Source organism: Dama dama, chromosome 7, assembly GCF_033118175.1.
Source record: "Dama dama isolate Ldn47 chromosome 7, ASM3311817v1, whole genome shotgun sequence".
Lineage (NCBI taxonomy): Eukaryota > Metazoa > Chordata > Mammalia > Artiodactyla > Cervidae > Dama > Dama dama.
The window spans coordinates 34302119-34328750 of NC_083687.1; the positions used below are offsets into that span (position 1 = coordinate 34302119).

At 39.5% G+C, this 26632-nt stretch overlaps 1 protein-coding gene across 22 annotated transcripts in view; it reads left to right on the top strand.

The window, feature by feature from the left end:
- The window catches only part of LOC133059860 (cytidine monophosphate-N-acetylneuraminic acid hydroxylase), a 68905-nt gene that overhangs the window by 18694 nt on the left and 23579 nt on the right, over window positions 1-26632 (top strand). For 13 of the 22 annotated variants that reach the window (XM_061147484.1, XM_061147464.1, XM_061147474.1 and 10 more), the window contains 8 exons: window positions 5589-5683; window positions 5925-6128; window positions 9879-9970; window positions 17750-17859; window positions 19791-19981; window positions 23728-23875; window positions 24199-24280; window positions 24927-25064. In XM_061147484.1, coding sequence (XP_061003467.1) covers window positions 5676-5683; window positions 5925-6128; window positions 9879-9970; window positions 17750-17859; window positions 19791-19981; window positions 23728-23875; window positions 24199-24280; window positions 24927-25064 — 973 coding nt within the window. In that variant the 5' untranslated portion in view covers window positions 5589-5675. Of the gene's footprint in view, window positions 1-3281; window positions 3549-5445; window positions 5471-5588; window positions 5684-5924; window positions 6129-7334; window positions 7354-9878; window positions 9971-17749; window positions 17860-19790; window positions 19982-23727; window positions 23876-24198; window positions 24281-24926; window positions 25065-26632 lie in introns of those variants that run through there. The other 9 variants (XM_061147476.1, XM_061147479.1, XM_061147481.1 and 6 more) reach the window with 5 other exon arrangements.

The window sequence follows — 26632 nt, forward strand, 5'->3', positions numbered from 1 at the left end:
CAAGAGTACTGGAGTGGCTTGCCATTGCCTTCTCCGACTGTTGAAGCCTAGCTTGAAGGATTTTAAGCATTACCTTGGTAGCACATGAAATGAGCACAATTGTACAGTAGTTTGAACATTCTTGGGCTTCCCTTGTGGCTCAGCTGGTAAAGAATCTGCCTGCAACACAGGAGACCTGGGTTTGATCCCTGGGTTGGAAATATCCCCTGGAGAGGGAAAGGCTACCCACTCTAGTATTCGGGCCTGGAGAATTCCATGGACTGTATAGTCCTGACTGATTGACTTTCACTTTCACTTGAACATCCTTTGGCATTGCTTTTCTTTGGGATCGTAATGAAAACTGATCATTTCCAGTCCTGCGACCACTGCTGAGTTTTCCAAATTTGCTGACATATTGAATGCAGCACTTTAACAGCATCATCTTTTAGGATTTTAAATAGGTTAGCTGGAATTCTATCACCTCCGTTAGCTTCGTTGGTAGTAATGCTTCCTAAGACCCACTTGACTTCACATTCCAGTGTGTCTGGCTCTAGGTGAGTGACCACACAGTCATGGTTATCTGGGCCATTAAGACCTTTTTTGTATAGTTCTTCTGTGTATTTTTGCCACCTTTCCTTAATCTCTTCTGCTTCTGCTAAGTCCTTACCATTTCTGTCCTTTATTGTGTCTGTCCTTGTATGAAATGTTCCCTTGACGTCTCCAATTTTCTTGAAGAGATCGCTAGTCTGTCCTGTTCTTTTTCTTAAATGAATTAATTTATTTTAATTGGATTGTCTGTCCCATTCTATTGTTTTCCTCTATTACTTGGCATTGTTCACTTAAGAAGGCTTTCTTATCTCTCCTTGCTGTTCTCTGGAACTCTGCATCAGTTGGGCATATGGACTCCTTTACCATTCCTAATTCCTTTGTTACTGACTTTTAAGAGTTTAAAAAAAATAAATTCATGATATCTGATCCTTATTACATATGTAACTTGCAAACATCTTCTCCTGGTTTGTGTGTTGTCCTTTCACTTTCTTGATGGTTCCATTATCTTTTGCCTTTGTTGATCCTGTCTGTGTAGAGCTTCTGTTTCATAATTCTCTTACTTTCTTTCCATTATTTTATTGTTCTCTAATGTTTCTTGAGATGGATGCTTTTTAGCTTTTCTTTTTAAATGTTCACATCCAAGGCTATATGTTTATCTCTAAGTATTCCATTACCACATGGGTTATTCTAGCTTCCTCCCCTTGCTTATCTATAAGTCCCACTCCAACCATGAGAAAGCTGGCTCTCACCATTGTCATCCATGTATTTAATGGTGCAATTCTAGTATATGTGTATAGAAGTATCAGAATTGCTGATTCCCTTCCATCTAGTTCATAACTTTGATCTCATTTTTCAGGATGTCTCCCAACCCTGATATGTCTTCCTTATGGAGTGGGGAACCTAAACCGCACAGCATATCTAGTTGTGGACCCTGAGAGGTTTTGAATAAAGGCAAGGGCATAAATTTTATCTTGTTTTATGTGTGCTTTCTGGTTAACACCCACTGCTTTTATGGCCTTTTGTAATGAAACATGCAATGTGGGGTCTTAAGGGAACAGTGTAAGCTGATGACTTTTTATTGAACAGTTTAGATTAGAACCCATTATTCTAAAATAATTGGAATAAATTTTCTCTAATATTTCTTTATATTTGGCCTGATTTTGTCTATTCATACATCCTGTCTCTCAATTTCTCATTTTGATATCTGGAACAACTTGAAGGCCTTTAGCAATCTTGACTATTTCATATTATTGGTCCAACAAATGTTTATGAAGTACCTAACAGAAAATGCAATGATAAAAGATTTCCATATGAAGCTTGCAGTCTGACACTCTTCTGCTAGGCCCTTGGTTCCCAAAGCATTTTGAGTATGAGACTTCCTTTTCTTTAAATTTTTCTTTCTTTATTTTATTTTTTTTTTGAGAATTCCTTTTTTTTAGATCATGCCATGCAGTGTGTGGGATCTTAGTTCCCTGACTAGGGATCAAACTTGGGACCCTGGCAGTGAGAATGCTGAGTCCTAACCACTGGAGCACCAGGGAATTACTCCAAGTTACTTTTTAAAACTTATGTGAGCCAGTAATTTGATCTTTTCTTTAATCTGTGACCTTTGGAAGCATTTTCACACTCTTTGTCCAAATGGAGGACATATTGCCTTCTTGGGAGTGTATTCCTTCATTCACCAGATATTTACTGCCATGTAATATATATATAAATATATATATTTATAAAAGACATTTTATAGCTCAACACTCATGCAGTTTACATCCCTGTGAACGGAATATTGAACACCTTCCCACTGAAAACAAAGCTTGGGGCTTTCCTGGTGGCTCAGCAGTGGAGAATCTGCTGCCAGTACAGGAGACATGGGGTTTGATGGGGGTTTGATCCCCCATCCAGGAAGATTCCACATGCTGTGGAGCAACAAAGCCGGTTTTCCTCAACTATTGAGCCTGTTCTCTGGAGCCTAGGAGCTGCAACTACAGCGCCCACATACAGTAGCTACTGAAGCGCTCTCTCTAGAGTCCGTGGTCCACAAAAAGAGAAGCCCTCGCAATGAGAAGCCCTCACACTACGAGAGAGCAGTCTGTGCTTGCCACAACTACAGAAGAACCCCGCACAGCAGTGAAAGCTCCGCACAGCCAAAAACAAAGAAATAAATAAAATTATAAAAAATACCATCTAATTCAGAAATTATGGTAACAAAATCATTTATAGATTGACAGTTCTGAATGAGTTGCCTTTTCTTCCTCTAGCTCTTTTTCTCAGACCTTAACCTTCTGGAAGATTCTTGGCTTTATAGATGAATATAATCAAGATGAATATCATTAAAATAATATTTAAGAAGTCAACACCAAAGCTAAAATTTCATGAGAAAGAAAATTTCAAAATTTTAAAAGCAGGATGCCACACCACCAAGTTTGAGGCAAAAGGAAAAAAATGTGTGTCCCTATATAAATGTTTTTATGTGTGTTTAGTGATTATTTTTCACACACGTTGAAGTGTTTGAAAAAATATTGAAAGGTTGAAAAGTAGATGTACTACCATGCCCATCATCTTGGTTTAAATATTTTATTTATACCCAAAGCAGAATTTACTATAATTTTACTTTCCTGACTTTAATGGAATCCAACTCATTAAAAAAAAAAAAAAGTTTAAAAATCAACTTTTGGGGAAAACTGACCATTAGAAAAAATACATAAGGGGGAACTCTCCTGGTGGTCCACTGGTTAAGAATCTGCTTTGCAATGCAGGGAGCACAGGTTCGATGCCTGCTCAGGGAACTAAGGTGCCCCAAGCTGCAGAGCAACTAAGCCTGAGTGCCGCAACTACTGAGCCCGCTCGCTGCAACTACCGAGCCTGCTTGCTGCAACTAGAGTGTCAGTGCACCTCAGCAAAGGGTCCTGCATGATGTGATGAAGAGCCTGCCTGCTGCAACTTAGACCAGGACCGTAGCCTACCAGGCTCCTCCGTCCATGGGATTCTCCAGGCAACTTAGACCAGATGCAGCCAAATAAAAAGTAAATATTTTTAGAAAATGAACCAAAGGGATGTAGATTCTTTAAAAAAAAAAAAGAAGAAGAAGAAATACAAAACCATGTATATAGGAGTGCACATGTTAAAATTTTGCTTTAGATTCCAGTCGATATTCTCAAGGAATTAATAAAGATGTAGTTAGTTCAACTTGTCTTACACAGTTGATGAAAGCCTTAGAATCTAGCATAGAACTTTGGCTGATCTGTTCATTCAATCAAGTAAAACAAAATATTTAGAAAGATTTTCTTTTTACATGTTTGGGTTGATTATTCCAGAAATTGCCTCAGGACTTGCTTTGACTTGTGTTGGATATTGTACTCATAAGAATAAAGATAAAAGAACTTCATGAGGCTTATCATGGATTCCTTTCTATCAAATACGTTTAAAACATATATTTGGAAACATTTCAAGTCTACTATGAACAGAATTACCAGGAATTTGGGACAAAAGTGACAATGAGAATCAGTTTTGAAGAAATGGATCATTCTCGGTTAGAATTCTGCCTTATTAGCTGAAAATTAGAAGTAACTTCTCTGTTATTTCCTGTTATGATATTTTTATAATATTATTGAATTTCCTCTTTAAGAAATCTGCAGACTTTGCTTCCAGAAATGAAAGTGCCAAAAATGTACATGAAAATCAAATCAATTTTAATTTAAGATATGAGAAGGATTTTGACCACTTTGGGTTTGGAGTGGAATATAGAATTAAACATGCATCCGGATTTCATACCATGGATATGCTAAAAGTTATTTTGAAGTCCCTCTTCATAAAGATTATATTCCACTATGATTCAGAGTTGCATCATAAAGAGAGTTTGTTTAAAGACTGGAGTTTGAGAAATGGAACACTTGTAGTTTCCCTGAAAAAATATGAAAGATCAAATGCTTCATTTTCTGCTGAAGCTTTTTATAAATGACTCAAATTAGGTGCAGTTGGTTCAACCTCTAGCTAGCTCTTAAAGATAGGCAGTCTGCTAAGTGGGGGGGAGAGAAAAGTACAGAGAGTGTTTTTAAAAGCATGTACAAGTAAGTAGGGTGGTACACAGGTACTAGGACATAAGGTTCTACAGAGTAGTAAATAACACGTTAAGAAGTGCTAGACTTACAGTGCTAGGCTTATCATAGTGATCATTTAAAACGTATGGAAACATCAATCCGTATATTGTGTACCAGGAACTAACATATTTGTTGGAGGTCAATTATACTTTAAAAACAAACTCATAGAAAAAAGATCAGATTTGTGGTTATCAGAGGCAGAGTGTGGAGGGAAGGGGAACTGGATGAAAGTTAGCAAAAGGTACAAACTTCCAACTGTAAGATAAGTAAGTTCTGGGAATGTAATGTACAATTGGATAAACATAACTAACACTGCATGCGTGCGTGCTAAGTCACTTCAGTCACGTCTGACTCTTTGTGACCCTATGGACTATAGCCCGTCAGGCTCTTCCATCCATGGGGATTCTCCAGGCAAGAATACTGGGGTGGGTTGCCATGCCCTCCTCCGGGGGATCTTCCCGACCCAGGGATCGAACCTGTGTCTCTTATGTCTCCTGCATTGGCAGTCGGGTTCTTTACCACTAGCGCCACCTGGGAAGCCCCATAACTAACACTACTGTATATTATATATGAAAGTTGTTGAGTAAGTCCTAAGAGTTCTCATCACATCTTTAATTTTGTATCTATATGAGATGATGGATATGCAGTAAAAGAAAGAGAATAAATTTCAATGTTTTCTGGAAAGTAAAAAAGAAAGAAATGTTAGATTTGACCTGGGAGTGGGTGGGGGGGGGGGGGGTGGGAGGGCTTGGAAAGGTTAACCAAGGAGCAGTGATTGAGTTACTTTTGAATCTGTAGAGTGACTCTCAGTGGGAAAAGAGAGGAGGTCCTGATGTGAAAGTTTGAAGGTGAGGAGCAGTTATTGACGCTAAATATAGAATTCGGCTTCTGAAACAAACATGTTTAACGAGGAGACATCACCAACGGAAATACTGAGCTGAGTGTACATCCTCTTTCTCTACACAGACTTCTGCCTTGGGGGAGTGAATGAGCCACAGACGCTGAAGGGACTGCCATTCTTCTGAAATACCCAGGGAGAGGCGACGACAGACTATGGGCAGGCAAGTGAGGGAAGCATTACTTTCCTGGGAAGGTGGGGATAAACCCTCGACAAGTAGGATGGGCATTTAAAGGAGGGGAGAAAGTTCACCATCAGGTGCCACTCAGCCCAGATACTTGGAAGGATGGCCTTTAAATAATATCTTAATAAAAAAAAGAGGTTTTGACCGCCATTGCCAAATGGTTCCCTCTTAAAACCTAACAGTATCTCTATTTCCTCTCAAAATGTTTGCCTTTTCACAGCATCGAACAAACAGCTGAGCTCCTCTTGTGTCTGTCCCCCACTGAAGTTGCCAATCTCAAGGAAGGAATCAATTTTGTTCGAAATAAGAGCACTGGCAAAGATTACATCTTGTATAAGAGTAAGAGCCACCTTCGAGCGTGCAAGAATATGTGCAAGCACCAAGGAGGCCTGTTCATAAAAGATATCGAGGATTTAGATGGAAGGTACCATGAGTCATTTTGCTTTTTCTCTGGTGCTGCTGCTGCTGCTAAGTCGCCTCAGTCGTGTCCGACTCTGTGCGACCCCATAGACGGCAGCCCACCAGGCTCCTCCGTCCCTGGGATTCTCCAGGCAAGAATACTGGAGTGGGTTGCCATTTCTGTCTCCATTTCTCTGGTGACCCTTAAAATTAGATTTGGCCAGAAGTGTGCTTATTGGGAAATCAAATGAAACAACTGACAAATTATTTCTCCTAGCAAATTTGTAACTTACTTGTGCATGTTTAGGGTATCTCTCTGATCTCAAAACATTCTGACCTTTATTTAATTTCCCGTTCTCTCTCAAGAACTCTAATTGAAAATGGATTCCTAGCTTGATAAACAGTGACATTTCTAAGGTACATGGGTCTGTGTATGTGAGTGAGAGGTTGGGTGTGCGTGATAGCTTTTATTTTCCAAGACTCAAGCCTCTTTGGGGTTTTCTTTCCTGCTCCCCCAGAAGTATGAGTCGGGCAGGCTCTTGTCCAAACTCTGCTGGGGAGCAGATAGACTTTCCCTTGCCACCTTGCAGTGATTAAAAACCCCACATGGTAGAACCCCAACTGTACCTGCTCTGAACAGAGGTGCTTCTGATCATTTCTTGGAAAACTGGTGCTGGTACCCTCTTCCCCCATCCCTTGATTAAGACTACATATAGATGACCTCCCTCCCCAGTTCAGGGACAATACCAGGGCAGGATTGCTGTGGATTTTTTTGTTTTGTTTTGTTTTCAGTGACAGCCAAAGATATAGCAGCACACTCTGGCAGAGACAGGGAAGGTAGGGGAGAGGGGATGCTCTGTCAGCCTGATGCTGAGCACTGGCGATCAATGAGTGGCTGACCCCACTTTTCCAAGCTTCTTTTCAGCCTCACTTGACCTGGGTGCTTTTTAGCCACTCCCACATCAGACTTGTCTTCTACTGTTGTTGACTTGATTTCTCAGGTCATCTGTGGGCAATTTAGTGCAGGTGGATTCAGTGGAGCTGGGTAATTGTCTAAGAACTCCCTGCTAGAATTGTATAGATGACCGTTACCCAAGTCTAGAATATTCTTACACATGCATACAGATTTGCTTCACTATATTCTTAGTTTCAGGACCGAAACAGTATTGACACCTGTCTCCTGCTTGGCTGCTCTGATGGGATTGCTAGATTAGGCAAACTGAAGGCATCCAGTTAAATCTACATTTCAGGTAAACAATGAATATATTTTTAGCATAGATAGGTCCCAAGTATCGTATGGGATACACTTTGAGCAGCAACTCTACTCTCGGAGACCCTCATGGTTGTTTGCTGACAGCCCTGCCTCGAGTCCCCTCCATCTTCTCAGTGGATTTAATCCAGGAAACCTCAGCCATGGCTCGTTCTGTCACTAGTGAGTTTCCGTGGGCACTCTGGGACCTTGATGTCTTCTGACTGTTGCAGTCTGGGGACTCGGCTTTTCCTCTCTCCTCAATGGGCTCTCACCTCTCTCCTCAATGGAGCTCACATAGCCAGCCATTGGAGGAAGTGTAGCTTTATGATTAGCAGCATGAACTTTCCTCGCAATCTGTCCTGGTCAGAAGCCTGGCCCCAGGACTTAATAGCCCCATGAACATGGACAAGTTTCTTAGACTTTCTGGACCTCAGTCCTCTCCTCTGTAAAGTGAAAATGAGAGTATTTATTATCTCTGGCTGCTCAGAGGATAAAGTGATTTCAAATACATAAAACACTTAAAAACAACATCTGTCATATGATAGGTGCTCAATAAACATCAGTTACTTTTATAATTATTACTCTGTCATGAGCTTCTGGTATAGCTTGGGAATGAGATTATTTGTAGGAATTCAGCTTGTTCTTGAATCTGGCTTGATTATCCTAACAGAGTGATTACTTTGCCCCAGACTGGCCTTTCTCTCCTTCATGCAAAGCCTTTGGAGTGATTGATCCTAGTTTCACGCTATTCTGTTGTCAGGCTTCACAGTAACTCACCCTGTACTCCCACATCCATTGCTCCAAATTTGATTGCTTCTCTTCGGGTAGTCTATGCAGCAGTCCACCTGAGGAATCTCTCTACAAGGAGACACTTCAGAGTAATGAGCTACCTCTTTACCCTCCCTACCTCAGCCATTTTTCTTCTTCACACATAACCAAGATCAGCAACTCCCATAAGCTGTGATTGTCATTTTGCAAATTTAACAGCTTTTCACAACGTCTTGGGGCATGAAGCTGTCACTTTCCTCCTGTCTGCCTGCTGCCCATGAACAGTCAAGACCCTGCCATACTTCCCATTTATTGACCTGCATGCCGAATAGCTGCATTTGGAATGTCCTCAAATTTTGAAAGGTTCTTGGCTACTCATTGATGAGAGAGTAGACGTTAAGAATAATCTTCTTTAAGTTGAAGTGTGGAGTACATTTTTTTTGCCTCGTTACTAGAAAAGGGCATGAAAAATTCTTAATATAATGAAGCTTGGGAAAAGTCATGTCATTTGCTGATATAGAAGTTAAAATAGACATTGTTAGTTTAAGAAATCTGATGTTTCTGGTTTGAGACATTTGTGGGTTTTTTTTTTTTTTTAATCTTTAACTGCTACAAAAACTTCACTAGAAACACCACCAAGGTGGAGAGGAAATGGAACGTTTAAACCTCATTTTCTACCACCATAACGCCCTTCACGGTTTGATAAGAAATGGAAAAGAAATCACTAAGCCTCCTACTTTGCTACAATCTAGTTGTCATTCTGAAACAGGGCTACCAGAATTAGCAAATAAAAATGCAGAACACTCAATTACATTGCAGATAAATGATGAATTTCCTGTGTATGTAAAATATTGTGTGAGACATATTTTTAAATTGTTATTTATCTGAAATTCATATTTAACTGGGCATCCTGTATTTTGGCAACCATGCTCTGAAATCTTAAACCATAAGGAAGTCGTTTCATCTCAAAAAATACAAATTCAAGTTGAACTTAGATTCAGTACACTATAATAGGGACCAAGGTTTGTAGAATGATCGTAAATCATAGATTTGTCTTTATCACTACATTCTTTCCTCATGTTGGCCTCAGTTGGATCTTAACCAGCTTAGCTTTTTTATGAGAGCTATCCCTAAAGCTGACTTTATTCTGATGGCTCTGTTGATCTCTAACATGTATTATTTCATGATGTACCATTTATCTTCACTGCTTTTTAAGCAATTTTTTAATAATTTATTTGTTACCATTTTTTTAATGCTGGGCCTTGGTTGCTGAGCAGGCGTTCTCTAGTTGCAGGGGGTGGGGGCTTCTCTCTCGTTGTGCAGGCTTCTCATTGTGGTGGCTTCTCTTGTTGTGGAACACGGACTCTAGCGTGCGTGGACTTTGGTAGTTGTTACACATTGGCTCAGTAGTTGCGACTCCTGGGCTCTAGAGCACAGGTTCAATAGTGTGGCCCACAAGCTTAGCTGCTCCTCAGCATGTGGGATCTTCCCAGATCAGGGATCGAACCTGTGTCTCCTGCAATGGCACACGGATTCTTTACCACTGAACCACCAGGGAAGCCCTATCTTCACTTTTACAATTACCTACTGATGATTAGTCTATATTCCTTGGATATTTGAGCCTTAGCTATTAATAGTTTTCCTCTCATGAATTTTGTGTTCAACCAGCTATAGTTGTTTATAATGCATGTAAGCCCAATAAGATTAACTTTTATTTACACCATTTCCTAAACCTAAGGACAATTTTTCATCCAGGTCTGTTAGATGTACAAAACACAACTGGAAGTTGGATGTGAGCACCATGAAGTATATCAACCCTCCAGGCAGCTTCTGTCAAGATGAACTAGGTAAATACCTTCCATATTGATCAATGTTTTCTGCTGTCACTATTATTGGGGACCTTCTTGTCAACTTGTTTCCAATTTCACTTGGAGCTTTGGTTACATTCTGACTTTAACCTGTGGACATTAAGTCTTTTAAAAATAATTAACACTGAAAATTCTAAACAGAATTTCTTCAGAAGGTCCCTTGGTTCATTCACTCATTTGTTCAGTAAGTCTTTGATGAGATCATGTCAGGTGTAAACCGTTGTCCTGGGTATTAACACAAACAAAGATGGATTAAGAAAAAGTCATCCTTTGTCTGCATGACTGGACTCCCTGCTTCTGTGCTTGCTTCCTGCAGTTCATTCTGCTTATAGCACCCAGATTGATATATATTTTTAATTTAATATTTATTTTGTATTGGAGTATAGTTGATTTACCATGTTGTGTTAGTTTCAAGTTGCTCAAACATGTCTGGCTCTTTGTGACCCCGTGGACTATAGCCTGCCAGGCTCCTCTGTCCATGGAATTCTCCATACAAGAATACTGGAGTGGGTTGCCATGCCCTCCTCCAGAGGATCCTCCCAGCTCAGAGATCGAACCCAGGTCTTCTGCATTGCAGGTGGATTCTTCACTGTCTGAGCCACCAGGGAAGCCCTTCAGGTATACAAGGCTGATATTTTAAAAATCAAAATTAATTCATGTCATTCCCCGGCTTAAAACTCTCCAGTGAGTTTCCTAACACACTGAAAAATATGCATCCCTTTGACCCGGCAATTCCACATCCAAGGCTATGTCCTAAGATCTTGATAATCCTTGATATGTCAAAAGATATAGGTATGCGAATGTTCATTCATAGCAATACTATCTAAAGAGAAAAATTGAAAACAATAGAAACTTTAAAAATAATTCCACTGTGTCTTAAAAGTGATACTATTGAAGGAATTAAAATAATTAGAGATTTTTGATAGATAAAGCAAAAAGGCAGATTATAAATGTTACATATAGTATGACACAATTATGAGAAATGTATATGCATAAGCAGTGTGGATGAGGGCAGTCTTAACACTGGTTATCTGTTAAGGGAGCTAAATGGAGGGCTTCCTGCCTGGACCTCCAGACTGGAAACTGTGTTTACACCAGCTCTACATCTTTTTCAGGCTCGAATTATTGTACATGGGATAGGATACTAGGGCCACTGTTGTCCAGATGTCTTGGTGAGACCAACTCCTAATCATTTTTTAAAGAAGGGTGTGGCCTGCCAAGGCATTCTCCCAGTTCCCAGAGAAGAGTTGTCACTGAGGTGCATGTCCTTTCCTGTTCACCCCCAAAGAGATGTGACAGCAGGTTATTCTGGGGAAAGTTGCTAATTCCTTTGACGGCAAGTACATCTCCCCCGTCCCTCACTAGCTTCTTTTGCCAGTAAGTCCCACTCCATGTCTGTTGAGCTAGCTTAGGAAACCTGCAGACTGCTTGTTAACAGGAGCTAGTAACACGCACTATACAAATACTGTTAAATTTATTTGGCAGAAAACAGGTAAGAAGCAAAGGTTTGAAATTATTAAACTGTGTAAGTTAGAGGACAATAGACTATCAGCTTAATGAGTATGTAACCCATAAATTTATAGCTGCTTAAGGGCTTTTACAATACTTCGAAGTCTTTTGGAATAGACAGCTAGTGGGAAGCTGCTCTTTAGCACAGGGAGCTCAGCTTGGAGCTCTGCGATGACTTAGAAGGGTGGATTGGAGGGGGGGGGGGGGAGGAGGGAGGGGAGATGTATATATATAGGAACAGATACATATATATATCTAGCTGATTTACTTCATTGTACAGCAGAAACTGGAATGACATTGGAAAGTCTTATTGTAAAGTTTATTGGAGTATAATTATACTCCAATAAAAAAAAGACTTTTTTTTTTATGTACGTCTTAAATAATCCACACATCTCCCCTGTGATTTGGACCTTTGGAGCAAGAGGAAGGGATTTCCTACTCAGCAGAAAGTTGATCAAATGGAAAATAGATCGAAGGTGGAAACTGATGTAGAGAGTTTCTGGCCAGAGGTGATAGCAGGCCAGTGGAGGGCAGGTGGTAACAAGACGCGCTGAAGTTTTCAGCTTTTGCCCCAGTGAGGAAATGCGGAGAGAGTGGAAAATTTTAACCGAGTCCACTTTTCAGTTCAGCGCTACCAATGCTATAGTGATTCCCTACCACAAAAAATTATTATTTATAAATCATAGAATTGAATAATCTCAGTTCACATGAGACCAAGCCATCCTTCTCTTTCATGGGATATGATCATCATTAAAAAGGTAGAAGTCAGGAAAGTAGAAGGAAGAAGATGCTCACCTATACTCCCATCACCTCAAGACAACCTCTGTTTAGGTATCTTTTCTTCCAGTTGTCACCGAGTTCCCCTTCCTCTCTCTCCCCAGCCTTCTCCTTTTAATTGAGATATAATTCATGTACTGTAAAATTCACCCTGTTAGAGTGTGCAGCTCAATGGTTTTTAATATTTTCATATATTGTGCCATTACCACCACTCTCTAATTCCAGAACATTCTCACCATCCCCAAAAGAAACCTTATAACTATTAGCAGTCACTCCCATTCCCCTCTTCCTTCAGCCCCTGGCAATCACTAATCTATTTTATGCCTCTGTGGCTTTTTCTGTATTGAACCAAGCTGGCATAAACCCCACTTGGTCATGGCTACAATTCTTTTTTATATTGCTAAATTGTATTTGCTAATATTTGGTTAAGGATTTTTATGTCTATGTTTGTAAGGATTCCCACCCAGATGACTCAATGGTAAATAATCTGCCTGCCAATGCAGGAGACACGTGTTTGATCCCTGGGTCAGGAAGATCCCCTGGAGTAGGAAATGGCAACCTGCTCCGGTATTCTTCCCTAGGCAAGAAAGAAGAGCCTGTCGGGCTGCAGTCCATGGGGTCACAAAGAGTCAGACATGACGGAGCAGCTAAACAACAACACCAACAAAATTTGTCAGGAATATTGGTCTGTAGTTTTCCTTTTGTGTGATATCTTTGTCTGGTCCTGGGATCAGGGTAATAAGATTGCCCTCATAAAGTAAGTTGGGAAGTATTCCCTCCTCTTCTATTTATTGGAAGAGTTTATGAAAGTATTGGTGTTGGTTCTTCTTTAGTCATTAGGTCAGATTCACCAGTGAAGGTATCTAGGCTTAGACTAATGTTTGTGGAGGTTTTTGTTTACTAATTAAATCTGTTATTTGTTTTGGGTCTTCTCAGGTATTCTATTTCTTCTTGTCAGTTTTGTTAATTTGATTCTTCCTAGGAATTTCTCATTTCATCTGGGTTATCAATTTGTTGATGTATCATAATCATAGTATTTCCTTGTATTCTTTTTTATTCCGTAAAGTTGATAGTAACATCCCCTTTTTCATTCTTGATTTTAGTAATTTGGGCCCTTTCTCTCTTTATTAGTCTACCTGAAGGTTTGAAAATTTTGTTAATCTTTTCAAAGAACATATTCCTGTTTTCATTTTTTCTTATTTTTCTAGTATCAATTCTGTTTATTTTAGCTCTAAATTTTAAATATTTCCTTTCTTTTGTTTGTTTTGTTTTTTTGTGTGTTTTTTTTTTTTCATTTATTTTTATTAGTTGGAGACTAATTACTTCACAATATTGTGGTGGTTTTTGCCATACATTGACATGAATCAGCCATGGATTTACATGTGTTCCCCATCCTGATCTCCACTCCTGCCTCCCTCCCCATCCCATCTCTCTGGGATGCACCAGCCCTGAGCACTTGTCTCATGCATCCAACCTGTTTGTTTGGGGTTTAGTTTATGCCTCTTTTTCTAATATCATGAGACGGAAGGTTAGGTCTTTTGCTTGAGATCTTCTTTTTAATTACAGGTGTGTACTGGTGTAAATTTCATTCTATGCACTGCACTGTTTTAGCTGCATTCCATAAGTTTCAGCATGTTGTATTTTCATTTTTATTTGTCTCAAAGTATTTTCTAACTTCTCTTGTGATTTTCTTCTTCAAACCATTTGTATTTAGAAGTATAGTGTTTATTTCTACATATTTCTGAATTTTTCAACTTTCTTCTCTTATTGGTATCTAATTTCATTTCATTGTGGTCAGGGAACATGCTTTATATGACTTGAAACTTTTAAATTTATTGGCATTTGTTTTATGGTCTAACATATGGTTTGTACTGGTTTGTGGAGATATTTCACATGTACCTGAGAAGAATGTGTATTCTGTATTTGGATCTGGTTGGTTTATAGTGTTGTTCAAATCTTCTGTTTCTTTGTTGATTTTCAGTCTACACCCATCTTCAGTCATCTTTTTAGGCATACTTTTATAACTAATTATAATTACTCTATATATTATTTTTGTATCCTGTTTTTGTCTTGTTAATATTACATTAGCCATATGTCAGATTCTATATATATATAATTGTAAGTATGCCTACATTAAATATTAATTTATTTAGCCAGTTCTCTGCTGTTGACATTTATGCTGTTCACAGATTTTTTTTTTTTTTGCCTTCAAAACCAAAACTGTGATCTTTATGCTTAAGAACTTCTTTGTTCTTGGAATTGTTTTTGTAAGATAGTTGCATTACTGGCAAAAGGGTTTGACTAATCAATGTATTTTGGGGGGAGCTTCCCTAGTGGCTCAGTAAAGAGTCTACCTGCAATGTGGGAGACCCGGGTTTGATCCCTGGGTCAGGAAGTTCCCCTGGAGAAGGAAATGGCAACCCATTCTAGCATATTTCCTGGAGAATCCCATGGACAGAGGAGCCTAATGGGCTACAGTCCATGGGGTTGCAAAGAGTTGGACATGACTGAGTGACTTTCACACATACACCCAATTAATGTATTTACCCATATTTAACATTTTGTGCACCTTAATGTAAAGATGGGCTCCACAGGGACTAATAACCTAAATGAGAAAGGTAAGACTGTAAAAGTAACAGAAGAAGTGTAGAATATCTTTGTGAGCTAGAGATTGGTGACTTCCTGACAAACAACATTTCAAAAGCACAGCTCAAAAGGCAGCCCCCTGCCTACGCACACACACAAAACCCTGGTAAGTATGAATTCATCAGTACCAAAGATTTCTGCTGAATGGAGGACACAGACAAAGACATATAATAGTTTGGGTGATTATTTTTCAATATTTACAACCAACAGGGGAATATGATCTAACATATAAGAAGAAAAAGAAAGTGGTTAGTCACTCAGTCCTGTCCGATTCTTTGTGACCCCATGGACTGTAACCTTCCAGGCTCCTCTGTCCAGAGGATTTCCCAGGCAAGAATACTGGAGTGGGTTGCCATTCCCTTAAGTAAAGCAAATTGACAAGAAAGGATAGGAAGCTCAATACAAAAATGAAGAAAGCATATCAACTAGCATTTTACAGAAGAATCCCCAAAGGTCAATAAGCATATGAAAATATGCTTAAATTCGTTAATTATCAGAAAACTGCTAACCAAAGCAATGAGATGTTACTGTAGGGTTTTTTTTGTTGATAAAAATAAACCAAGGAACTGCCAGATGTTGTCAGAGATATAAAGATATAAAAATCTTCATGCATGTGGTGGAGGTGTGGCTGGTGCGGCTAGGCTAGAAAATAATCCAACTGTGACTAGTCATAGGAGGTTTATGGACCATACACCGTGATCCATCAGTCTCTCTTCTGTGTATGCACCAGAGAAATCTTGTTGTGGTGGAGTCTGTGGGTCCACCATAAGGAGGGTAAATCAGTAAAGTGTGGTAAACCACAGAATACTAACTTACAGTTAGAGGAAGTGGACTAGATGTACACGTGGCAACATGAAAGAATCTTAAAAACAGAGTATAGAGTGAAAAAGAGTAAGAAACAGACTGGAGACCCAGTACCATTTATATGAAGTAAAATGTACACATAAAATATAATGCATACTTTGCACGAGCATTCAAATGATAATCCTGTAGGAGAGGAGAGAGAAATAACAATGGGAAACAGATAAAGGGAATAAGTAAATAAATAAGTAAGTGAGTAGCTTTGCTTGGACTGAATATAATGTGTCATGAACTAAAAAATACGGTTAACCTCGTCCTCTTTACTTGAGGTCCTAAATGAATGAATGAGGCCATTATTCATTCATCCATTCTTTAATATGTATTGCATTACAGTCCAATTTTTAGAATGACCCTCTAACTAGTTAATAAGCTCTCCTTTTTCCGCATACTTTACCAGCTTGAGGCATTCTTAGTTTTTCAGACTTTTCTCCTTTGAATCAAAAAATAGCATCACTGTTGTTTTAAATTAAGCTTGTTCCTCAAGTATGATGCTAATATATTTTCCAAACGTGTTTGCCAGTTTTTGTTGGTGGTAGAACTTTTTCATCTTACATTTGTATATATTCAGATTTCCCACTGGAATTGTTTCCATTGCTATTAAATTTAGAAGTCCTCCCTTTGTATTCTATTTTTCGCCACTTGGAAATGCCTCATTGTGTTTTTAATAAACTAGATAATAAACTAGAATACTTAAATAACCAGTTGCACAGCACCGTTGTTAGATAGCCCTTCCTTTTTCACCCTCTCCTAGAATATTAAAGCTGTTTAATAACTGTTACTTAATAACTGGGGCTTCCCAGATTGCAATAGTGGTAAAGAATCCACCTCCCAACGCAGGAGATGTAGGAAACGTGGGTTCAATCCCTGGGTTCGGAAGATCCCCTGGTGTAGGAAGTAGCAATCCACTCCAGTATTCTTGCCTGGAAAATCCCATGGACAGAGGAGGCTGGTGGGCTACAATTCATGGGGTCACAAAGAGTCAGACACGACTGAGCAGCTGAGCACACACATTTCTTTTCCTGCTTTTCTTAAGAGAGAACAATTCTAAAGAAGGAAAATCCTTACAAGTGGATATCAATGCAGTTTTCTGAGAATCTCCCATAATACTTTGTACTTTTGAATTGATATTTGTTATTAATAGTATATAGTCTTGTCAATACTGAGCTTTCTCTTTAACTCTTCATTCTTCGAAGATAAAATAATTGCTATAATAATATTATTATTGATTAAATGCTTTCTTTGTGCCAGGCATAGTGCTGGACACTGTTGGATCTCTTATATTGTTTACTGCCTACAACAACTCTATGAAGTATGTGTCATAACTCTATTTTATGATCAGGCAACTGCAGCCCAGGATGTTGATAATAAGCAGCCCAGTCACAATCCCCACCCCAATGTTTCCAAATCCAGCACTTTTTCTATTTCATGACACTGTTTTCCAGCAACAATATAGCCTGAAAATAATAATAAAATGTATCTTTATTGTATTGCTTGCATTTTCAAGGACACAGTTTAATAATAGTGGTGATATTAAATGTCCTTTGTGTATTTCTGATTTTATTAAGAAAGCCAGTTGTGTTTTGTTATTAAATAAGTTGATAACTCTTATTAGGAAAATGTTAATTAATATGTTTCTATTAAATTCTTAAACAGTATTTAAAAGATATAAAAATAATAAACCACCATGTGCCCAGCACTCAGCTTAAGACATAAAACATACCTGACATACCTGAGATTCCATGAGCTCCTTAAGTGTAGTATGAATAAAAGAAATGAATGGGTGTCAGTCTTCAGCCCTCATCTCAGTAGATGTTGCTTGACCTAAATTAGCATTGCTTTTTGTTTCTGATTTCCTTTGATTTTTGAACTCTGAGTACCTGAGCCGTACATTTCTATTTCAGTGATGCTTTTGAAACATCATTTTGTTGTTGTTATTAATTCAGATTCATTCCCCTTTGGTTCTAGTTGTGGAAAAGAGTGAAGAAAATGAACTTTTGCTTCTAGAACTGAATCCTCCTAACCCCTGGGATTCAGAGCCCAGACCTCCTGAAGATTTGGCTTTTGGGGAAGTGCAGGTAAGGAAACATTAAATTATAATTATCTTAAAAACAAAAATAAAACTAAGATATATACACACACACATATATATATATATTTTATATTACCTTGAATATTCTTGGATATGGCTACTTAGGACTTACAGTATAGTTATCCTGAACTCTTGAGCAAATTTTTTAGAAACACCCAGAACTTGGCAGGGATTACAAGGTAATATATCCGGAAAAACAACAACAGTGAAGCAGAAAACCTTTTAGCAGAGGTCCCAAAGGAGAGTCATGCAAAACTATGGAAGAAATTCAGAAATTTCCCTTGATTCCAAATCACTATTAGATGAAACAACCAGTTGTCTATCTCTGCATGTTGCCCTGAGATCTTCACAAACTTTGTTCACTTCCTACCTTTAAAAGAGTTTCCTCCAGAGAAAAAGCTTTGGTAGTTTGGGAGAATTAAACAATCCAAAATGAATTTTTCCCATGTATCTGGGAAGCTTGTGGAAATGGGTTGTTAACTTTTCTGAGGAAGCAAATGGGACCCTATCCAGAATCGGCATAATCACCTGAATTTGGTTTGCTGACCTCTCTGTACCCTCTGCTTTGGCTTCTCACCCTGGAGTTTCTACCCCCTTATCTCTGCTCTGGGTTTTTCCCTTTGTCCTCTGGGAGTGCCAGATCAGAGGAAAGGAGTGAAGCCCTAATTTAGAATCCTCGAGTCTGTGCCAGCTTCTTAGTCATTGTTGATAGCCATCCTCAGAGGACCCTGACTCCCTGAGCGAGTGAGTCAGCAGGTAAGTTAGAAGAGAAAGTCTCAAAAGTTCTGTTTCTCCAGGCTGCGTGGCTATGCCAGCCCGATCTCAGGTGGCCTCCGCCTGCAGCAACTCAAAGCAGGATCTCAGTTCCCCGACCAGAGATGGAAGTCAGGCTGCGGCAGCGAGAATGCCAAATCCTAGCCCCTGGACTGCGAGGGTCAGGGGCCATGGTTTGTCTGCTTTGTAGAAATAAATTTCAACGAAGAGATGGAAAGTAGTGAAACAGATAAAGTATTTATTAGGAGGAGAGATGTACATGTGAATAGATAGAGGGTTCAGAGAGAAAGAGTCACGCCATCGTGGTAGTTTAAATCACTTACGTGGGGCATTTCTTTGGGGTTTCCTTTGGCCATTGTCTTGCTTGACCTAGTTCTGAGTCGTGTTTGGCTCATCTCGGGGTCCTCCCATATGTGCACCCACATCTCTTAGCCAAGATGGATTCTAGTGAGGAGGCCTACGGGAAGGTCCACATCACTTACTGTGTGGTGGTGTCCCCTCCCTATTTGACCTCTGAGTAGCCTCTCTGTGCGTGTGCAGTTGGAAGGTCTCCTTGACCTTAAGAATGAAGAACTCGTGATCTTTTTATCTCTTATCTGGACAGGGCTCAGTTTCTCCTCCTTCCTGCTTCTTTGTCTTTGTCTCTTCCTCCATCTTTGTCTTGGAGTATGTGTCCTCAGGGGACAGACTCCAGCTGCCCAGCCAGGGCCCACCTGTCTCCTGCCTCAAACCCACCAGGAATCATTCATCATTCATTCGGTGGCTATTTCCAGCCAGTCTGGCAATTAATCCCCAAGTATCTGCCATCACATCTTTAACTGCCTTTCCCTGTAAATCGTGCTTTGAAGGACTGATGGCAAAAGATATTCTGCAGTGCAGACTGTAAATAAGCATTTAGGAGCTAATTTAGATAGAGTAGAATTGGATGAATCAATTGGTTTGACACCTGAAATCCACCGTGAGCATTTCTTTCCTAACAAAGCAGTGATGTGTGCCGGGAGTTGTTTTCTATATAAAGGTCTCCACCTCACTGAACATGCTCAGGAGCAAAGTTCTCCAACGTGACTTGTCCGCTAACCAGGCCAGTTCATTGTTGCTGACGGATGATGACTCAATAATGTGATTCTCACTGTCTTCTGACAGATAACATACCTTACTCATGCCTGCATGGACCTCAAGCTGGGGGACAAGAGGATGGTGTTTGACCCTTGGTTAACGGGTCCTGCTTTTGCCCGAGGATGGTGGTTACTACATGAGCCTCCATCTGATTGGCTGGAGAGGCTGTGCCAAGCGGACCTAATTTACATCAGTCACATGCACTCAGACCACCTGAGGTAATGAAGTCTGAGCCGTGAACTCTGAAGGAAATGCTGCAGTAATGGCATCACTGGTTTTCAGGTTCTTTTGTGATCCCTGCTCAATTTGAGGCCGATTCAGTGGGACTGATAAGAAGAGAACTAACTTGGATAAATGTGTATGTTTGTGTAGCATAATTTTTAAAGTGTTTTCATGCTTTGGTGGTTTAGTCGCTAAGTCATGTCCGACTCCTGTGACCCCATGGACTCTAGTCTGTCAGGCTCCTCTGTTGGTGGGATTCTCCAGTCAAGAATCTGGAGTGGGTTGCCATTTCTTTCTCTAAGGGATCTTCCCAACCCAGGAATCGAACCCGGGTCTCCTGCCTTGCAGGCAGATTCTTTACCAACTGAGCTATGAGGGAAGATATTTTCATGCTTTATACCATTACAAATGCAAAAGGGGCCATTGTGGGAGGAAGACAGGAGTTAATAACCCTCCACGCTGTCACTTCCCACCCTCAGGCTACTTGATAAAAGTCTGGGTTTAAGGATCATGAATGTCAACTCCCTTTTCCAGTTCAAGTTTTATGGCAGCGACCAGTACACAGGGTGTAACTCTTCTCAGTTTTACAAGCCATATGGTTGGTGTTACAGTGACTTAGTTCAACTGTGGTACTACAAGAGCAGTCATAAATGGGCCTCAGTCAGCCTGACTGTCTTCTCATAAATCTGATTTATGGACAATGACATGTGAGTATCATAAAGTTTTCATGGGTCACCAGATAGGATTGTCCTTTTGATTTCCTTCTCAACCATTTAAAAAGGTAAAAGGCATTCATAGATTATAGCAGCAGGTCGCTGTGATTTGCCAACTCTTGGCTCATAGCATTTCAACAACAATGAGCTCCCACCTTTTGAACCCTGAGTCCACTTCATCCTTTATTGAAAACACAGCTGTGTGATGTGAAGGATAGGAACTGAAAGTTCCTTAACCCAGGTCATCAACAGGAAGGAGAGAAAGGAGTTTGAATTTATAATCATCAACAGAAAGGAGAAAAAGGAGCTTGAATTTATTTATTTTTTTAAATTTTTATACTTTCTTTTTTTAATATTCATTTCCATTGTGACTGATCACAGGATTTTTTTTTTCATTTATTTTTATTAGTTGGAGGCTAATTACTTTACACTATTGTAGTGGTTTTTGTCATACATTGACATGAATCAGCCATGGATTTACATGTATTCCCCATCCCGATCCCCCCTCCCACCTCCCTCTAATTTATAATCATCAACAGAAAGGAGAAAGAGGAGCTTGAATTTATAAAACCATACCCATTTGCAAATGAACGGTTACCAGAAGAGATGGGGTCAGATTTCCAACCACTGGTTTCATTTCAGGGTCCTCCTTCTTCATCCTTATTTAGAAGTTTGTGTCACAGCCTCTCGAGTGCTGATATAAACATACAGCCCTGCTCACTTGTTCTAACATGAAGCAATTTCACCTTATTTTTCTTTGCTGTGACTTTATGTGACAAAGTTCACATGAAGGAGACTCTTTGATAGAAATGCCTATGATGAGGGGAAGTATGTCTGCTGGTTGACCAGCCCCTTGATTTTTCTGTTGAAAGCATATGAGATCTCTAAGGCATGAATATGTTCTCTCTCTTCTCTTTAAGGAAACTAAAAACTTAAGTAGCTAGCTGCTTTAGTAACAAATTACCTGCAATACACAAAAACTGAACATCACCAGCTGGGATATTGTGCTAAGATTAAAAATCTGCTATGAACTGCATGATGCCTTTGATCCATGCAAGCTTCTGGAACCAAAGATGGACAACTGCAGAATTATGAAAGTTCTGGGTTCATGCATTGTGTAATAACACCATGTGGGACTAATTTTATGCAGGTTGTATAGAGAAAACAGTATCACATAAACTAAGTGATTGCTTTGTAGTACCTGTTAAAAGATGCCCATGGTCCTGTGTGTTAGTTGCTCAGTTGCATCAGACTCTGTGACCGCATGGACTGTAGCCCAGCAGGCTCCTCTGTTCATGGAATTTTCCAGGCAAGAATACTGGAGTAGTTTGCTATTTCCTACTCTAGGGGATCTTCCCAGGGATTGAACCCTGGTCTCCTGCATTTACCATCTGAGCCACCAAGGGAAAAGCAAGCAGGAAAGCCCTGGGTATTTTAGAAAACAGTCTTTAGTCAAACAAATGTGATTTGTTATGTAAATATATGAGTATTATATTGGGCTTCCCAGATGGTGCTAGTGGTAAAGTACCCGCCTGCCAATGTAGGTGATATTAAGAGATGCGGTTTCAATCTCTGGGTCTGGAAAACCCCCGGGAGGAGGGTGTGGCAACCAACTCCAGTATTCTTGCTTGGAGAATCCCATGGACAGAAGAGCCTGGCAGGCACAGTCCATAGGGTCACAAAGAGAAGGATACAACTTAAACCACTTAGCAGCAGCACACATGGGTATCCTAATGAATAATATTTATCGATGCCAGTGAGAATTTTCAACAACTTAAAAATCACAAAGCATTAAACATTGATTTTAGAATAACCTATCCTAACTCCTAAAGTCCCTGAAAGTAGAAGATTTAGTTGCTTAACCCAGAGATTGAAGACATATTCAAAGAATCCTTGATTTTTTCCCCTCCAGATTCTACATATTTAATATAGGTCTGGAACTTGAATATTAGTTAATGAGTAGTTATTAAATGTAGTTAATAAGTGCTGATATGCTGATTTTGTTTATGCTTTTCTTATTAAATATCTTATTTCACCTGACATTATACTCAGACAGCATATTCATTTAAGTCGAAATTGCCTTCTAGTAGAAGAAGCACTAAGTTTAGGATCAGAAAATCTGAATTTGAATACCAATTTGCTATTTGTTAGCCATATATTTCTGAGTATGTGTTCTTATTTATTGGAAACAAACATAGAGCTTTTTTTTTTTTGGTGAGAGGAAATAAAATACCATAAATAAAATACTAGTGAAAATGCCTAACACCATGATTGATATATGTTACCTAAACAGCCTTTTGTTTCTTATTCATGTTTTGCCACACCCTACAGTAGTATATAATCCTTTGATGTAATGAATGCTCAGAAATGAGAGTTGACAATCTGTAAAGATGTTCAAAAGTGCTCGGATGGTTAATTGTATACTGAGTTGGAATTACTCCAAATGGTGAATGTTGTTTTCTTCTACACTAAATTTTACTGTCTTGCCTAGCTGGTAACCGACTCTCCTTAAGGACAAATAATTCATTCTGTATGCCACCGTGTGGCTATCAATCTGTTGATGGTTGAAAAAGCACCCCTAATGATGGGCAGTTCATAGGTTCTCCTCATTTTATGACCAAGACCTTTCTTTTATTGGGAGCTGCTGGTTGAGAGGTGAGAAAAAATGAAGATTCTGGAGACCTTCACCTACCAGAAACCTCTTCAGCAGGACTTTTCCACTTTGTACCTTCTGTTAGAACTACCCTTGCTCAAAGCAGCATCAGTATGGAAAATGGAATTTGCACTCCTGGTTTGATGTACACAGTGTGGTGTATGATATGTCTTCCCAGTAAAGAGAAATCTGCTAGGAAATTCCCCTCATTGTTACAGTCAACCTTGAGGGAAAACCCTGTTTTTTGGACTCTGGGGAGGGTCTGGTTTTTCTGTTCCTTGCTTCTTGGTCAACATGTTGGTGTGAGGAGCAAACAGTCTCATACTAGATGATCCAATTTTTTCACCTTTCAAACTTCCCATCTTTCTGATCCTAGTTACCCTACACTGAAGAAGCTTGCTGGGAGAAGACCAGATATCCCCATTTATGTTGGAAAAACAGAAAGACCTGTATTTTGGAATCTGAATCAGAGTGGTGTCCAGTTAAATAATATCAATGTAGTGCCATTTGGAATATGGCAGCAGGTCAGATATCAGTGTTTTTTCCACACTTTTCAGTTATATTTTCTGGGGGTAAATTTTTGGTAGTTGCTTTAATACTGAAGAAACAATGGCTTACTTTTTCCATATGTAGTACTATGCAAGTATGTATTACTGTATAAACCTCTATTTGAGCTAAAATAAAAAGTAGTTTTTCTCTCCATCAATCAATGGTATGACTTTACTGGATAATAAATCCAATTCTGAATAAAAGGGATTTCTTTCCAGAAGAGATGATCATTTACTCAAATATTGAACAAAAAGCCAAACTGACGTAAACAGTTGTTGGTTTTATTGTTAAATTCCAGGTAGACAAAAATCTCCGATTCATGATCCTGATGGATGGCGTTCATCCTGAAATGGACACTTGCATTATCGTGGAATACAAAGGTATTCTCTTATTTTCATCAGCAATGAAAAATGAAACATGCTCTTGGTAGGAAGGATAATGATAGCTATCCAAAGTTCCATCCTATCTTCATCTTCTTCTTCCATCTTCATTTTCCATAAGATATAGTATATTCTATCCCTGTCTTAGGAAAATGGACTGTCACTGAGATAATCTCAGAAAATCTGTCACTCAGAGAAAAATTTAGCAGTAACATACTCTGTGTGGTGACAGGTGCAAAGATTTTTTTCATAAGGGAACAGATACTCTTTATTTCCCCTATGGTAACATCTTCAAAACTGCCTTTATTGAATGTTTTACTTTCATATTGACATATTATTATGTAATGTAATCATATACTTCTGCTTTTCTTGTGAGAAGATGGCTTTACCCCAGCAGTCATTAAATAGAATTTCCAAAAATTTGAGAGATTTGTGTTGATTTGGTTATTTTTCCCCCTGCATCATTTGAGCTCAACATCTGAAGATAGTTGGCTAATGAAAGTAGTCTATCTATGATCTTGATTATTATCCTCATCCAGAACCAATTGAATCAGACAGGAGGAGTTTGATTTTGTTGGCCTGGGATTTCAAACTCTGGTGTTCAAGATTTCACCTTGAGTATTTATGCCGTGTAATTTTTCCACAGGTCATAAAATACTCAACACAGTGGATTGCACCAGACCCAATGGAGGAAGGCTGCCTGTGAAGGTTGATTTAATGATGAGTGATTTTGCCGGAGGAGCGTCAGGCTTTCCGATGACTTTCAGTGGTGGAAAGTTTACTGGTAATACTTTATATCAGAGTGATGCCAGGGAGCAGGCATGGCACTTTGCTAAATGCTTTGCAAATCAATACAAAGATAACTAAAACATGGTTCTTCCCTGCGAGAAGCTTACAGTCTTACTGGGAAACCAGACTTGCAAATCACAGATTACAGACTAAAGCTCCCAGCTCAAAGTGTGCTGATGGGGCATGAAAGAAACACTAAGGGGATTAGGGAGCATTTCAGAATAAGTCAAGAAAAAGAATCATTTGGATCAACTGGATTCTTGACGTAGACCATAGAGCAGAACAGGAAGAGTCTGACTTGGTATTCCAGGCTTAAATGCTCTTGGTATGAGGTTCAGAATAGAGTGTGGGCACCTTGAGGTAGGCATATGCCCTTGGCTTGGTGGAATGCTCATACCAGGGAGGGATGGGGCAAAAGAAGCCCCTCTAAAGTATGAGGTTATGGGGGTCTGGGGAGCAGGGAAAATAGGCAAATAGTGGTCAAAGAGTATAAACTTCCAGTTATAAGGTAAATATGGTCTGGGGATGTGACGTACAGCATAGTGACTATAGTTAACAACTTTGTGCTCTATACTTGAAAGTTGCTAAAAGAGCAGATCTTACGTGTTCTAACACATGAAAAGTGGTAATGAGGTGACGGAGGTAATAAGCTAACCTTATTGTGGTAATCATTAGGCATGCATGCATGCAATGAAATCACTATAGTGTGTACTTTAAACTTATGTAAAACTACACATCAGTTATATCTCAAAGCTAGAAAAAAATGTGCAATCCAAGGAAGAAGCACTTCTGCTCTGGGTCTAAGTGTAATGCTAGGTTTGGGATGGGGGAAGGTGTGTAAGTGGTACATTTTGTTCATACTTTTGCTCTGTACTAGCATTGAAAGTGCTTCATATATGTTCATTTAATAAATGCATATGTTTTGTAAGCGATCTCTGTTTAATGATGTGGCAGAAATGCCCTACTTGCAATATGAAGAAAGTCTTGTACAGTTCCTTCCTTTCTTCTCTTAAGTCTGTATTCATTGCTTCCCAGAATGTGTCACCATGTGAGACATAGAGGGGAGGTGTTGTCCTTAGGAGGTTAACAATGTGACTGGGGAGGCAACATATATCTACCAAAGGTAGCTAGCAGAACTCCATCCTTTTTTTTTTTTAAGATTTATTTGTTTGATTTTTGGCTGTACTGTGTCTTCGTTGCTGTGTGTGGGCTTTCTCTAGTTGCGGCGAGTTGGGGCTCCTCTCTAGTTGCGGTGTATGGGCTTCTCATTGCGGTGGCTTCTCTTATTGCGGAGCATGGGCGCTAGGCATGGGGACTTCGGTAGTTGTGGTGCTTCGGCTCAGTAGTTGTAGCTCTTGGGCTCTAGAGTGCTGGCTCGGTAGTTATGGCGCACAAACTTAGTTGCACCACAGCATGTGGGATCTTCCTGGACCAGGGATCAAACCTGTGTCCCCTGCGTTAGCAGGAGGATTCTTTACCACTGAGCCACCAGGGAAGTCCCAGAATGTCATTCTTATGTGAGTATGTGTATGTGTGTGTTTGCATGCGCACATATATTTAAGA